The sequence below is a fragment of the Typopeltis vanoorti genome, chromosome 15 (genome assembly GCF_054136105.1).
Source record: "Typopeltis vanoorti isolate ZY-2024b chromosome 15, IOZ_Tvanoo_1.0, whole genome shotgun sequence".
NCBI classification, from domain to species: Eukaryota; Metazoa; Arthropoda; class Arachnida; order Uropygi; family Thelyphonidae; genus Typopeltis; species Typopeltis vanoorti.
In genome coordinates this window covers 88,430,465-88,446,886 of record NC_143563.1, presented here as the reverse complement: position 1 = coordinate 88,446,886, position 16,422 = coordinate 88,430,465, and the positions used below count along the sequence as shown (strand labels likewise).

The 16,422-nt window shown below is 33.7% G+C and overlaps 1 protein-coding gene across 1 annotated transcript in view; it reads left to right on the top strand.

The window, feature by feature from the left end:
- The window catches only part of LOC150098958 (carnitine O-palmitoyltransferase 1, muscle isoform-like), an 87,612-nt gene that overhangs the window by 63,209 nt on the left and 7,981 nt on the right, over positions 1–16,422 (top strand). The window contains exon 5 of the mRNA XM_090405415.1: positions 4,051–4,167. Coding sequence (XP_090261541.1) covers positions 4,051–4,167 — 117 coding nt within the window. The remainder of the gene's footprint in view (positions 1–4,050; positions 4,168–16,422) is intronic.

Genomic DNA, 16,422 nt, shown 5'->3' with positions numbered 1-16,422 from the left:
CCCTATCTGCCATCCAGGGGACGCACTCTCTAGAGGTTACAGGGTCCCCTGAGAGAAAACGAATAAACGAATTAATTTATTTTAAATTAATTTTTAATTTATTTATTTATTTTTGAATTAATTAATTAGGGGTGCTTGGTAATAATGAAAATTTAAGAAGGGGTCGGCAGATATCTGAAGTTTGAGAAACACTGCTCTAATTGAAGGGCCAGAAATGCTATTTAAAATAGCACTTCATTTAACTAGTTCAAAAAGTTCAAGACTGGTAACAACACCTTCAAATGTTATCCTCAGTAGGGAGAGCCACTCTTAGTCAGCTTAGAGATAGTATGTTGAGTCAGTGTGACATAAAGAACTTGTTTTTGTGGTGTCTAAACTGCTTTGTTGAGTCTGGAATTGTGTTTCTGGAGGCACACGTAATCAGTTAGTAGTATACACATGTATTCACAAGAATGACTCTCTTTTTATTGCCAAGATTTGTGAGATTCTAATCCTCACAAATGGCAAGCATTAATGTCCCCCCCCCATTTTAATTATTATTTTTGTTTTTAAATTTAATATAATGCTGTGTCATTTCATTATGTAATTAAATTTAATTTTATTTCATATCACATAATTTTAAATTTGGGCCTTAATTGTAATCTTGTTTCATTGTAACCACCCATTAAGTGGACATCTGGCATGCGGCTCAGCTCTGTAAATAAGATTAACATTCTTTGTTATAGCTTCACCTTGTGCCTCTGCTAATACACTGATGATGATGACCAGTTAGTTTCTGGTTGAAATATTTGCAGCAATAAAATTACTATATTCTTGTGAATATGTGTGTATAATAAATGTTATAATGGCACAAGTTCTATTAAAAATTTGTTTAATCAGTTCTCTGAAGAACGTATCCTTACTGTAGTTGTTGAGAACTGAGGTCTACATTGGTGATACATCTTTCTGGAACCAGCTCAAAGTAGAATATACCCTTGAAATGGCACTAAATCTTGCTTTCAAGTCAACCACTTATTGGAATGGATGCTTCTCCACTTGGGTTTATCTACTGAATTTGTGTATGTAGATTCTTGTATTAGATCAACTTCTTATCACATGTAATAGTACTTTTAGTGAAACATAATATCCTGAGGATTGGGAAGCAGTTCTCTGTAGATAGATAGTAACACAATACTAATATTGTTAGATTTATTTCTTCTTCTTCTTCTCTTCAAGGATTAGGCATTTACCTGTTCTGGCTTCACTGGTCTTCCTCTCTATCTCTCTCTCTCTTCCCGTTGGTCTATATCTATCTACTTTTTTTTGGTAGCTGATATCTTTCCATCCTAAATAGATGCTCTTTCCATTTCTCTCTATACTCCTTTTCATTTACATTATAAATATCTAGTTTTTTCCTGATGTCTTCATTTCTTATACAGTGCAATTTTGTGCATCCTTTTATTGCTCTTAAAAATCTCATCTCTACAACTTGTATTTTACTTTCATCTTTCCTTGTAACAGTCTGTGTTTCTGAACTATGCAATAGAGTGGGAGTGGCAATTACTTTGTAAAATTTTAGTCGAGTTTCTCATCTTGTTTTTTTATTCAGTGTCCTTTTAATTGTTCCACAGATTTTCTGAAATTTCTTTATTTTTTCATATGTATCTTTATCTTTTAGATATGTTATTATGCAGCCTAAATAGTTAAACTGTATCATCTATTCTATTATTTTTTTTTCTATAACTACTTTTGATTTAAATGATATCGACCTTTAAGTGCCATGACTTTTGTTTTCTTTTGTGAGAGTTTTAAATTGTCCTGTTGGTTTATTTTGTTTAATCTTGAAAGTGATTTTTGAAGGTCATCTTCATTGTCTTGTAATATAATCTGTCATCTGGATACAAATTGTTTTATTGTTGTTTTCCATTTTTTAATAATCTGATCAATATATAGATTAGAGTTGGAGATAAGCTACATCCCTGCCTGACACTCTGATTTATTACCTAACTGTATTTTTGTATCTTTATATAAACTTTGTATAGCTTGTACCAAATATAATGGATATCCTTGTGTTTTCATTATATTCGATAGTTTTTCTCTGTGTATTTTATCAAAAGCTTTCTCGTAATCTATAAAGGCCATATTATGAGTCTCGAAATTAAATTCTTGTCTTTTTTCAATAATTTATTTTAACACACAAATATTTTCTATACATGATCTTACATGTCTGAAGCCATTTTGTTCTTGTAAGTGTAGATTGTTTGCAATATTTCTAAGTCTTTTATTCAGGATTTTACTGTAAATTTTGTAAACTGTATTTAATAAACTTATTTCCCTGTAATTTCCACAATCATCTCTGTCTGCTTTTTTAAATATAGATATAATCTTAGTTTTTAACCAATCTGATGGAACCTCACATTTCCTCCAACAGTTATTTATTAATTTTAAGAATCTGTGAAGTAAATGTTCTCCAGCATATTTCCGAAGCTCTATATTTATGCCATCTAATCCAGTTGTTTTTCTGTTTTTCGATACCTTTATTACTTCTTTTAGTTTGTCCAAGTTTATTGGTTCTATATCGGTACTGATTTCTTCATTGTTATTTTCTGTTATTAATTTTGGGTCATACCATAAATTCTTATAAAGTTCTACCCATTGTTTCTGTTGTATCATGTTGATTTGTGCTGTACCTCTTTCTTTGTTGTTTAATTACCTTACTACTTTGTTGGCTATGTCCTGTCTTCCATGCATGTCTTCCATTTTATTAATAAATCTATCCCAAGAATCTTGGTGAGCTTCCTGTATTATGGTTTCAGCTATATTTCTTCTGTTTCCTTTGTATATTTTTGAAGCAGTGATTTGTATGCCATTTGTATAGATTGGTCGATTGGTAGAGCCTCTGCTACTAATGGTGCATGCAAAAAGTTAAACAAGTTTGAACGCAGTTAGTAGTTGGAAGGGGTTCAATTGTGTGGTGTCACATAATAATAATAATAATATTGCAATTTCTATATCTGTGTTCCAGATTTTTAATGTTTTTCTTTTTAATATTTTATTTTTCTTTCCAAGTATTTCAGGGGTTGCTTTATGGATTATCTTATGAAAGTTTTCCATTCTTCTTCTTCTGTATCTTCACTGATTGCGGCTTCTTTAGGTAATCTGTTAATTATGATTGATATAGCATTCTAATGCTTTCTTCTTGTAATAGATATACTTTGTATACTTGTTCTATTTCTTGTTTTTCTTATTTACTTCCTTTCTCTGTTTTGCTAGTATTTCTATTTTATAGACAATTAAGTAATGATCTGAAAAAATTTCGTTTCCTCTGTAAACATGTACATCTCTCACTCGTGGAACTAGTTTCTAATTAGTAATGATATAATTAATTATAGATCTTGTTCCTCTGCCCATTCCAAGTATATTTATTTATATTCTTTACTTGAAAAAAGTATTGGTTATTTTAAAATTATTGAAAATACAGAAGTCTAATAGTTCTTGATCATTGTTATTCATACAAATTTCTTCATATTTTCCTAAGACATTTTGGATTGAATTATTTTCGACTCTAGCATTAAGATCTCCTGCTATTAATATGTAGTCATTTTTATTATATTTATTTAACTGTTTTTATAGTTTATAAAATTGTTCGGAATCCTCTTTCCTACCTTCTTCAAAAACAAAACTTATTGTTTTGATCCACTGAATTTTCCAGTTCAAGTGTCTGAGTTGTAGACATTTTTTATTTGGTAAGGTAACCAGCCTTATGCAAAACCCCAACCTGGAGGACCAGGGTATCACTCTTAGTCTGGCCCCTACCTCTCGACCTGTCCAGCTAGGGAGGCCCTACCAGTAGCTCAGCTACCACTGGCATAGCTCTTGAGGTCATTGGTGTGCTTGAGCCTCCTTACCGCATCACGGTGGAAATGCCATTGAGGAGGTTAGATTTATTTAATATAATATATCACATTATTTGTAAGTATCTTTTCATCTATTGAGAACATAATTGATAACTTAAACATTTCCTGTATTTCAGTACCTACTAGAATAATTAATTATTATTATAATGTTTAGGAAAGTGAATTTTTAAAGGATATCATTGCTCGTCCATGGACACTATCTACTAGCCAGACTCCACATACACAGCTCATAGCAGGACCCGATCCAAATCTAAAGCAATTCACTGATAAGGTTATGATTGTTCATGTTATGTATCTGTTAAATCATTTACATCTTATTTCCTAAATTATGTTTATGCGAACATTTTAAAGTGAATGAATATTTTGAATATTTTTTTTTTCAATTGGATATAGGATTAAACCCAAGACTATTATTTCTTGGCATCTTTAAAGAATGAATATTTTGTTAAACAGTGTTGCCAATTACTCTCTTTTGAAAAGAGAGTATGTTCTCTAACATATTGTACTGTTATTTTCAAATTACTTCCTTTTTAAGTTAATGGAGAAATTTTTTAAATAAGTCTTTTATGTACTCCCTATGAAGTGCCCCTTTTAATAAATTGTTATCAGCATGGATTCTACTATTGTTCATCCACATAAGATATTCCTTATATCACATCAGTTGAAAAGAGAAGTTAAAAGTGATACGATTGAGAGAGAGAGAGATTAAAAGTGTTAATCGAAAGAATGTATGACAGATGTAAAGAATGAAGAGTTGGCTGTAATGAAGGAGATAGTTAGGTTATGTAGAGTGATACACAGGCAAAGTGGGAGCTGCAATGAATGTAGAATGTCTGGCGAGTGGATCAGCTGATATCAGAAAGAAGTGCAAGATAAGAGAAATGAGTGCTTGACTAAGAGAGAGAGAGAGAGAGAGAGAGAAGGAAAAATCAAGGAGCGAGTCTTGTACGGTGATTCTATCATAAGAGGTGTGATTGGTGAGAGATAGACAAAATCATGCTTTCTGGGTGCAAAAATTAATGATGTTAGTGAGGCTGTTAGAGCACAAAAGGATAAAATGAAAGAGCATCATTTTTTGATCAACAAGGGGGTCAAAGACACTTGCCCCTAATCGTGCATACATGCTCAAGCTGAGACTCAAGTTATGCAAACATGTTAACAGCCTAGCCAATTCTGCTGAACATTCCTTTAGCAAATGTGCTAATATTCCATCTGTCCCTATTGAAAAATTTTTGTTCAGGTTATGCAACAACTCTTCAACCTCATTTTCATGTGCCTCTAACTCTTCATCCAGTGTAGTTGCACTGTTCACCATGTTACATACATCTGTTGATATATCTTAGCAAAGTGAGCACTCATTAATTGAACAGTCTTATTAGTTTCTGAACCTAGAGTTACCATCTGTATTCAATGAAGTTATTCTTACACATTCATTCTTTCTTTTGTTTGCGGAATAATGATAAAATTCTTTTGGATTGTCTTTAGCTTGCATAGCCAATTTCTTTTCATACTCTGATTTAGCTTTCTGCACAATATTTGTTATTTTTTTGGCCTGAGCTTTATTATTATTATTATTCGTGACACCTCCAAGGAGTCCGAAGACTCGTTGCAGGAGGACACCTACTGTACAACCCTCCATCTCCACCACTACACCGAACCCCTACTACCAGTCATCTACAGCAATGCCATCTACTGCCCACCACCACCACAATTAGTATTTTTTGTCTGTAAATTGCATGTGTTCTGGAGGGCCGATTTGTCTGTATGTGGATGAAAAACCCGAGTTCCCAGGAGAAAAAAGCCTGCTACCTCTGTATGAGATCGGCTAACTCACCTTCGATTGAAAAAGGTCATATAAAGATTCCTCCCATAACAAGAAAAATTCGAACATAGGCCTTTTCTAATCAAAGGGCGCAACGTACCATTATTCTTCCAGTTGCAATCTTTTATATTTCATTCTTCCAATCTTATATATTTCATAACTCCTCTCACTCTTATTCTCATGATATTCTTTCCATATCATCATCTTCTTGATCTCTTGCATAATAAGGTTCCACATCTATATCACTCCCAACCTATTTATTCTTCAAAAACCAAGGATACATTCAGATACCTGCCTCATTTAAACACCTTTTCAAAGATTCCCATGCATTGTTAACTTTTTTTCCCATTCAGTAATGATACCGGGGTGCTTAAGGGAAAAAGCTGTATAACTGAGAGGAGACCTCCATATAGCCTTTAAAGGAATGCGGAGAACCGACCAGGGCAAACGAGAATGGGTTGACAATTTGGGATTTAGCCAACTAAATTGTAATTCTTATTGACTTAAAACCAAATTACAAAATGATGGTACAACATGACAAAATTTCATGCCAGCTGGGGCGTCGCCCGGTAAAACAAGGCCCCCCCGTTGTTTTCACCAGGGAACCAGGGTGAACAGCGAAAAGTCAGTTACTGGTACAAATCTGAAAAAACACCCCAACTTAACATCACCAATGTTAAAGATTGGTACTATCAACATAAGAAGCTTAAATGGCAAAGAAATTTATCTAATTCCTAGCTGAGGAATTAGATAAATACCAGATCGACATAACAGGGGTGATTGAAACAAAAAAGACAAAAACTGGTGAGATCTTTCTGAGCAATAAATACAAATGTTATATTCAAGCAATGACAATCAAGGAAAAGAAGGAGTAGCTATAGTATTCAACACTAAATATGAGGCTAATCTTCTTGAATAGCAGGCAGTCTCAAGTAGAGATGTGGGCAAATATCAGAATGGGGAACTGGACAATGAGACTTATTTGTGCCTATGGTCCCACAGAAATTTCTACTAAGATAGAAATGGAGGAATTTTTTTTGAGGATTTAGAGAAAACATCCGACACAATGAAAAAGGAAAAGTTGGTACTTGTTGGGGATTTAAATAGGAGAGTAGGAAATGATTGTCAGACATACAAAAATATATTGGGAAAATTTGGAGAAAAGAGCAAATCTAATAATAATGGCAATTATTTGTTGGATTTCTGCTCAGGACATGGACTGGTTATTACTAACACCATGTTCCAACATAAAAATGTGCACAAATTCACATGGAGAAAAGAGGCAAGGAATAAGAAAAGTCTCATTGACTATGTTATTGTTGATAGTGATGTTTTCTCCCTGGTGCAGGACACCAGAGTGTACAGAGGATTTGAAATTGGAAGTGATCATTATTTAGTCTTGAGTAGGATAAAACTGAATTTCATATTGAAAAGAATAACATGTAAGAAAGTTTTAAAGCGAATAAAAGTTGAGCAGCTCTCAGATGTGAACTGTAGACTAAAATACACAAAGATTATTGAAGAAAAAAATGAAAGAGTTTGAGAACAGGAATCAAACCTTGGAGATTCAATGGCAAACTCTGAAGAAAACATTGATTGATTCTGCTAGAGAAGCATGTGGTGAGGTTGTGTGCAAGGATAAAAAAATCAGAACTCCGTCACAGGAAGTTAAAAGAGGCATTGAAGGAAAAGAAGAAAGCATATCAAAAGTTCCTTTCAAATAAGTCAGCTTGTGCTCTTAGAGAATACAGAGACAAATATAAAAAAGCTAAACACTGTGTAAAACTAGCTAAACAAAAGTCATGGGAGGACTTTGGCAAGAACATAGAAAATAAATATCAAGGAGGTGGTGTTGTGTCATCCATCTTGCCAATTGATCCATTTATGTTGGTTGGTTGGATCTATTCTTATTTCTTTAAATTCCGTTTTTATTTTGTTAGATGCTGATTGATACTGATCCAAATATAAAGAAATTTATATTATACTGCGCCACCTTATATTCAGATTAGTCTATATAATACAGAGGAATCAATCATCAACTAACTTTTGCAGTCTCACTTTATAGAGGCCGAGGTTAATATTATCATTTAAGGCTTCTGCAAGGTCTGATAAATTTTTATGAGCAGTACAGATGAAGAAAAATCAGGCAAACAACAAATTGAATTCAGTAAAATAAACATTTAATACTGGGTTATAGAACATGTACATTTAAGCATAATTTTCTAAGCAAGATAATCTAATTGAAGAATATTCAAAATATCTCTGAGACACTAGTAGCCACTCGGTTTGGTTTTTGTAAAGATTTAAGTTAAATTTTCAGATCTTATTCTCCAATGCTTAAATACTATTATCACAACTTGTTTCTATTCAATGAGATAATTCAATTCTTTTATACATCAACTTAGTTCAAATACTCATAACAAACATTAAACATTCAGCTATCAATTCTATATTCTTCCAGAAAATTGAAAATGGTTGACACAGTTGAATGTTCCAGGATTTTACAGTAATTATTCTTAACGTAGAATTCTCTAATTCTCTCTTAGTCAACAAGCACTTAATTTAATTATGAGGCAGTTATCATTTGAAGGGGGAAACACTTTAAAGCTCCATAATTCGACTATTTTTAGTAGAACGCCACAGTTAATGTTAAGATATATCAGGCGGAGCTAACTCTTATTTCTTCACGCTGAAATATAAAAAAGACTGCTCTTACCGGGTTACACCTTTTACACATTGGATTCACTATAGGCACACTTAAAACTGTAGTTAACTATTACCTTGAAGTAACACTATGCAAAAGAAATCTTCACTATAATAACTGAAATATTAAACATGGAGCTTCACAAGTCATGATGCACTCGTTTTAGGTAATTTGCTTATTCCTTATTTTCTTCTATGCATTAAATTCAGCTTTGCACTATTCTTCCTCAAAACAATTGGAATCCGTCGTAATTTTAGAATTCCGTAGAAATATTCTGAATTGCCTATTAATTTCCCAGTCCGTTCTTAATCTATTTATGGCATTTCCCAAATCCCCTTACTGCCACCTGTTACTTCACTCCTTGCTGTCCTGAACGCTTCTCCTCTCTCTTTACTTTCATTTTCCAATTAAAATCGTTAATTCTTCCCACCAAAATCCGGTTCTAGCCAGTTCAACTTACATCTACTGGCTTCACTCCATATCACAGCCATTCACGTTCTAAACGTGCGCTGACTAAAAACAAGCTCCGGTTCTTCTCCAGCAGCCAATCAAATTCAGTCAGAAGAATTACATAAAATCACTCTTACATACAGAAACAAAATAAAACAATATTTTACAATTCATATAATATACATTTAAATATGATAAATACAAATTCTTATAATATATATGCACAGCTTCTTATGATATTAACACAGGAATAAACTAAAATAAATTGAGTGACATTTTAACACAGAGTTTTTTCATTACTAATACATATCTCAAAATTATATAATTAAACAGTAATAAATAAACTCAAAGTAATTATATGAATATTAATTTACAAGCAAGAGATTAACATCAAATAATATTTACAAGTCTTGCTTGAGTTATGGCAGATTATGTTAAATGTGAATGAAGAATTATAATTCCCAAATATCTTCATTCACAATTTAACAGTGGTAAAATATTTTGGAGGATGTTGAAGAAGCTTAGAAATGGAGGAAAGAATACTGCAAAAGGAATTAGAGATGATAAAGGTGACATGAAAATGGGAAAAAAAGATATCCTTGAAGTATGGAGTAATTATTTCGAGAAATTGCTAAATGAAACAAGCAGTGATAGCACAATGGTAAAAAACACGCAACAGGCATATAGTCAGGAATACATATCCATATTTGAAGTAAAAAAGCCATCAAAGGCTTAAAATGTGGAAAGGCAGCAGGAGTAGATGATATTCGACCAGAAATGCTGAAGTATGGTGGTATAAAAGTCTTGCAATGGCTGCACTGCATAGTTCGGAAGGCCTGGACAGAGGGACGAATTCCTGATGATTGGAGTAGAGCTCTCATAGTACCCATATATAAAAAGGGAAATAAAACTGAATGTGAGAATTACAGAGGTATTTCCCTACTGAGTGTTCCTGGTAAGATATATGCAAGGATACTTGAAAAACGGTTGAGAAGAATTGTGGAAGAAAAGCTTGGTGAAGAACAAGCTAGATTCAGGCCAAATAGAGGCTGTCAGCATCAGATCTTCACTTTACAACAAATAGTGGAGAAATCATGGGAATATAACAAAGATCTCTATTTGAGTTTTGTAGATCTGGAAAAGGCATATGACATGGTGCCAAGAGAGAAGCTATTCAATACTCTACAGTTATATGGTGTCAATGGGGCATTATATCAAGCAATACTTAGTCTTTAATTGAGTTGTAAGTCAGCAGTTAGAATTGAAGGAAGTACATGATGATGGTTTAATGTTAAATCTAGTGTCAGACAAAGATGTACATTATCACCTCTGTTATTCATTATCTATATGGATTACATTATGAAGGAAAGTGGTATTAAACATGATATCAAAATTGGAGATGTTAATGTCAGCTCCTTGCTTTATGTGGATGATATTATACTTATCAATAAATCCGCTACAAGTCTGCAAGATTCTCTGACTAAATTGAATAACTGCTGTAATAGATATAGTATGAAGGTCAGCAATAAAAAGACAATGAAAATAGGCAAAATCATTGAAAATGTCAACTGTGTTTTGAATGGAGAACCTGTGGAACAAGTAAAACATTTCAGCTACTTAGGCACGATTTTTAGTGAAGATGTAAATTAAATATAGAAATAGACAACAGAATCAGCAATGCTGGTATGGTGGGAAGTCAATTGAATAAATTCATATGGAATAAGAGAGAAATTAGTCTGAACACTGAATTGGCTGTATACAAGACAGTGTTCAAACCAGTTTTAACTTATGGATCTGAGAGCTGGGTCAGAAGTAAAGCACTTGACCAAAGACTAGAGACCACAGATATGAGAATCCTGAGAAAGATTAGAGGCATGAACAGATGACATCAATGGCAATATCATATTAAAAACGAGGATATTAGGAAAGAACTTGACATTGTCTGCATCCAGGAATGCGTTAGCAGAGCTAATCTCAAGTGGTATGGTCATTTAAACTGAATGGGTGAGGAAAGATTAGCAAAGCAAGTGTTCTATGCCAGGTTGGCAGCAAAACGATCCAGAGGAAGACCAAGATATAGGTGGATTGATTTGGTACAAAGTGTCTTAGACAACAGCAATATAAGATCTGATAATTACTTAAATTTAGGGGATATTAAATCCCACATAGTTTTAAAACCGAATAAGAAACTCAAAGATTGGAATCAGAGAGTTTCTTGCCGAATATAGTAAACTATAAAGTATCAGCGACACTAGCGTTAGCAAATGCAAGTGATCCTAGTGCGTAGTACAATACCGGGCAGCTCGTTGCAAAGGTGGAGAAGTTCAGATCGCTATTCTTAGGTATTTTCCATAATGTAAAAACACATTTCCTAGGAAATGTATGCTGTTATTACATTATGGAGGGAGGTCACTACCCAGACCGGTTTCAGCCTTTTTTGAGGCTTCATCAGTGAGTAGCTAGACTTAATAATACCAAAGTATATAGCGAAAAGAACTTATATACTCTGCGAACGAGTTATCCAAACAGGTGCAACCATTAAGTTACTTAAATATAAAGAGCTAATAAGCTTCATTTCGGCAATGAAAACATTACTTAAATTTAGGGGATATTAAATCCCACATAGTTTTAAAACTGAATAAGAAACTCAAAGATTGGAATCAGAGAGTTTCTTGCCGAATATAGTAAACTATAAAGTATCGGCGACACTAGCGTTAGCAAATACAAGTGATCCTAGTGCGTAGTACGTCCCCTAAATTTAAGTAATGTTTTCATTGCCGAAATGAAGCTTATTAGCTCTTTATATTTAAGTAAGATCTGATAATATTGGAGTCTTGACAAGTAACAGACTGATTTGCAGGAAAATTGTAGATAGGAAGTTAGTAATGATGTAAATTTTTCATATAGTACTATCATATCCTGTACACCCCTTGAGGGTACATGGCAGGAATTTGATGATGATGATGATGAGTAATAATACCATTGGACCAAAGGTAGTATTCTCCTAAGTTGATCATAATTTCCAGCTCTGTAATTCAGCATGTAACCTCTTCTAATGGGAACATCAATTTAATTAGATATCCCAAGAAAGCACAGCATGATCACTGTCACCAACTGGTGGTAAAATATTTGTTGATTAATTTTGATGGTAATATATCACAACACAGAAAGATAAGTAAATAATTATTTATTGACTTATTGCTGATATTTTGCTGGTGTTATAACCAGCATCTTCAGAACATAAAACACAGTTTGTCATAGTACGCGAGACTGCAACAACATGGTGTAATAATGGGACTAGTTTGAAAAATTGTAGCAATAACACAAAGACTAAAGTCCTAATTATGTGTCCTCTATGTTTAAAAAAAAAAAAGAGAGAGAGAAAGCAGATACTAGTTAAGTCTTAAGATGACCATCTCCCAAATCTTAGGCAAATTTATACAGCCATATTTGTTAAGATTCAGAGTATGTTTCAAGGCTTCTGTTGCTTTTTAGAACAATCTCTGTAAAAGAATTTTACAATTCTTTTACAGAATTGTAAAAGTTCTGTGCAGTACTTTTGTTTACTTCCAGTTGATCCTGTGTGCAGGGGTATCCAAAGCATGGTCTGCTAGGCTCAACTTGCCATAGCGATAGTGCCAGATGTATCTTTTATGTTCACTGATGTGGATATCCATAGTTCTTCCTATTTGACCATAATAAGCTTGATCACACGAGCAGGGAATGTTGTAGACTCTTGGATGTGATAAAGGAGAGATGCTGTCCTTGGGTGAACGGATGAGAAATGCTAATTTGACACCTGGTCTGAATACAGTGCATAGTTGATGTTTATTGAGAACTCTAGATATCTTTTCAGATGTGCATTTAATGTATGGAATGGTGACTGTTTTTGTTGTGGTTCTCCGTGGTGGATAGCGGGAGGTTTTTTTTGGGAGCATTTAGTATTATGTCTCTTTATGGGGATTATAGCCATTGGTTAAGAAGGTGTGGCATAAGTGAGCCAGTTCAGCAGCAAGAGCATTATCATTGGAATAGATTGCTCTTGCTCTGTGGGTTAGCATTTTTAAGATAACATACTGTTGAGAAGGGTGATGGTGCAATTGTTTGTGTAAATATCTCCCTGTATGTGTGGGTTTTCTAAAAACTTGAGAATGATAAGGAACCATTTGGAAGACGTGTGATTAGTGTATCCAGGAAGGGCAGATAGTTATTAACTTCCAGTTCCATTGTAAAGTGGATTTTTGGCTGTTGGGTATTTAAATACACTAAGGATGTATCGAATGTGATCAAATAGCAAGCACATCATAAACATAGCATAGCCAAAGCATTGGTTTGAGAGTGGCTGTATTATAGCTAGTTTTTCCAGTGTTCCATGTAGAAGTTGGCTGGGGGGGGGGAGAATGGGGGCAGCCCATAGCTGTCCCATCTAATTGTTTGTATATTTTCCATTTCTGTGTGAAATATCCTGCATGTATTGTCAATTTAAATAGTTCAAATATATCAGGGGGAAAGTGTGACTTTAGCAGGTCAAGGGTTTCAGTTAGTGGTACATTTGTAAATACAGCAATCCCTCGGTAGTGTGCCTAATGCATTCTTTAAAACAGGCACATTAATCGAAAACGCACTAATCGAATATAATAACCTATGGGAAAATGTATAATTCGTTCCTCAGATTTCTTTTATGACCCTTAATTTTTTTTATAAAAGAATTAGGGTATGTCTCAGGGCCTAGTTAAAGGAAAACCATGAAGTTGAAAGGCAATAAAACATATTCAGAATATAAATTTATTGTGTTGAATTTTTTCTTGACTATTATTTATAAGACTATTACACTTTTTTTATATAATGTTCGTCAAGTAGCTTTATTTTATTGTCCTACATGTTTCGCCAATTTTTTTCTATCGGCATCTTCAGGGAATACAAACTAGTAAGCTATATGAAGGTAACAGACTAGGTTATAACTGATGGGTCTAATTCATACAGAAAATTAGTATTGAACGAGGCAATGCGCATGTATTGGGAACGTGATTTATTCATTATGGCTCATGATGTAATTGTCATGAAAGTTCATTTCTTTGATGTTTAATGATCTGATTAAAGCTTTCCAAATTTCTGGTAAGGTTAGACCTTGATTCTTGTTTAGTTTTCAGTTTTACGGGCGACTGTAGCTGCTTCCTTGAAGGTTCTTGAATGATAGTTATTAAGATTTTACAACAACACATTCACGTCTCGGATACTTATATTAAAAACTCACAACAATTTATAGATAAAATAAAAAACATCTCCATCTATGAAGAGGTTATACTAGCAAGCCTAGACATTACATCTCTGTTTACAAACATTCCAGTGGTTGAAGGCATCAACATCTTAGACAACTTGTTCCCAAGAAACATCACTACTTTGTTCAATCACTGTTTAACTTCTATTTTATTTGGCAAAAAACTGTCTACAAACAACTCACCGGATTAGCCATGGGTAGCCCCCTCTCCCCTCCTTGTGCTGACTTATTCATGGAAGATCTAGAAGAAAAAAATCTTATCCCAAATCATTCCAAAACTGAAAATTTGGTACAGATATGTGGATGATATCTTTCTCATTTGGGATCATATGAACGAAGAACTAATGGATTATCTTAACCAAATCACTAGTTTCCACCATACCATCAAATTCACATTAGAAATTGAAAAAGATGGAAAACTGCCATTCCTTGACATCCTAATAAAGAAACAAACCAATAATAGTATCAACCTATCTGTTTATAGAAAACCTACAAATACTGGACGTTACCTCCATTTCAACTCATCTCATCATATAGCTCAGAAACTTAGCATTATCCATATGCTCAAGAAAAGAGCTATACAGTACACAACAGATAAGAATGACCTACAAATGGAATTAACTACAATATCCAGAGAACTATCTTTAAATGGTTATCCAAAAAGACTCTACAACAAGATTCTCTTGACTGATATACATAGACAACGTGATGACGTCCAATACATCAGTACTATTACTATTCCATTTGTCAGCAGCATTTCCAAAAAATTAGCTAACCTTCTAAAACCACATAATATCAGAGTAGCATTCAAGCCAATCAACACTATTCGGAAATTTTTAAGATCACCGAAAGATCCTCATCCATTCTACAAGTACTCTGGAGTATATAATATATCTTGCTCATGTGGTATTAGTTATGTAGGTCAGACCTCTAGAAGCTTTGAAACAAGAAAGAAAGAGCACATAGGATATGTCAGAAACAACAGGCAAGACATTTCAGGCCTTTCTTGTCACTTTGCCTCTACTAGCCATCACATTGAGTGGGATAAGAGCCTTATGCCCTATATAGAAGATAACTACCATTCAAGAACCTTCAAGGAAGCAGCTAGAGTTGCCTGTAAAACTGAAAACCTAAACAAGAATCAAGGTATAACCTTACAAGAAATTTGGAAAGCTTTAATCAGATCATTAAACATCAAAGAAATGAACTTTCATGACAATTACATCATGAGGCATAACGAATAAGTCACATTCCCGAGACACGCGCATTGCCTCGTTCAATACTAATTTTCTGTATGAATTAGAACCATCAGTTATAACCTAGTCTGTTACCTTCATATAGCCTACTAGTTTGTATTTCCTGAAGATGCCGATAGAAAAAAATTGGCAAAACATGTAGGACAATAAAATAAAGCTAATTGCTGAACATTATATAAAAAAAGTGTAATAGTCTTATTAATTTATTATTCTGTTTCTTTTTTTTTCATACAACTGATGGTATGGCCCTATTGCCTCTTCTGCAAATTTTACTGGTTCTCTCTTCAGTCTCTAAGCATTGCTGCTTAAAAACTTCAATTGTATGAAAACTATTTTCAAATTGTTTATGTGAAACCTCTTTGGGCTTGTCAATGATTAAATTTTCTTCATATTCTTCAGGATCTTCCTGCTGTGCATCTAAATTTAGCAGGTAGGAATCACTCAACTTCTCAGAATGCGATTTAATTAACTTAGATTCATTTGAAAAGCCTATAAAATTATTTGCACAATGTGGAAGAATGTGCTTCTAAATGGCTCGCATATTGCTAGCAGTAATTTCGTTCGACTTTGTGACTTTATAACCAGGCTGAAATTTCTTTGATTTGGGTAGAAATGTCTTGGAAGGCATTAGCTTACAAAAAAAGGCCGGTTTTATCGACATAAAATATTTATTGATCACAGTAGTCTTCTTCTTACGCAATTTTCTTCAAAATCTCTGGATATCTCCTTATCTGCACTTGCAGCTTTGCCTGTGATTAGAACATTATGTAGGCTATTTGTCTTTTTGAAACGCTCAAATCACCCAGCCCTTACGTGGAATTCTTCTTCTTCTTTTCCATCATTGATAGCGCTTTCTTTCCAGGTTACAAAGAGACAATGCTTTTGATTTAATAAAGTCAGTGTTTAGCAGGATCTGTTTTTGGTTACAATCTTCGATTCATGTAAAAAGAAGCATCTCTAATTCAATCTTTATAATACTTTGATTTTGAGTGCATGCATGATGAACTTGAAGCAGC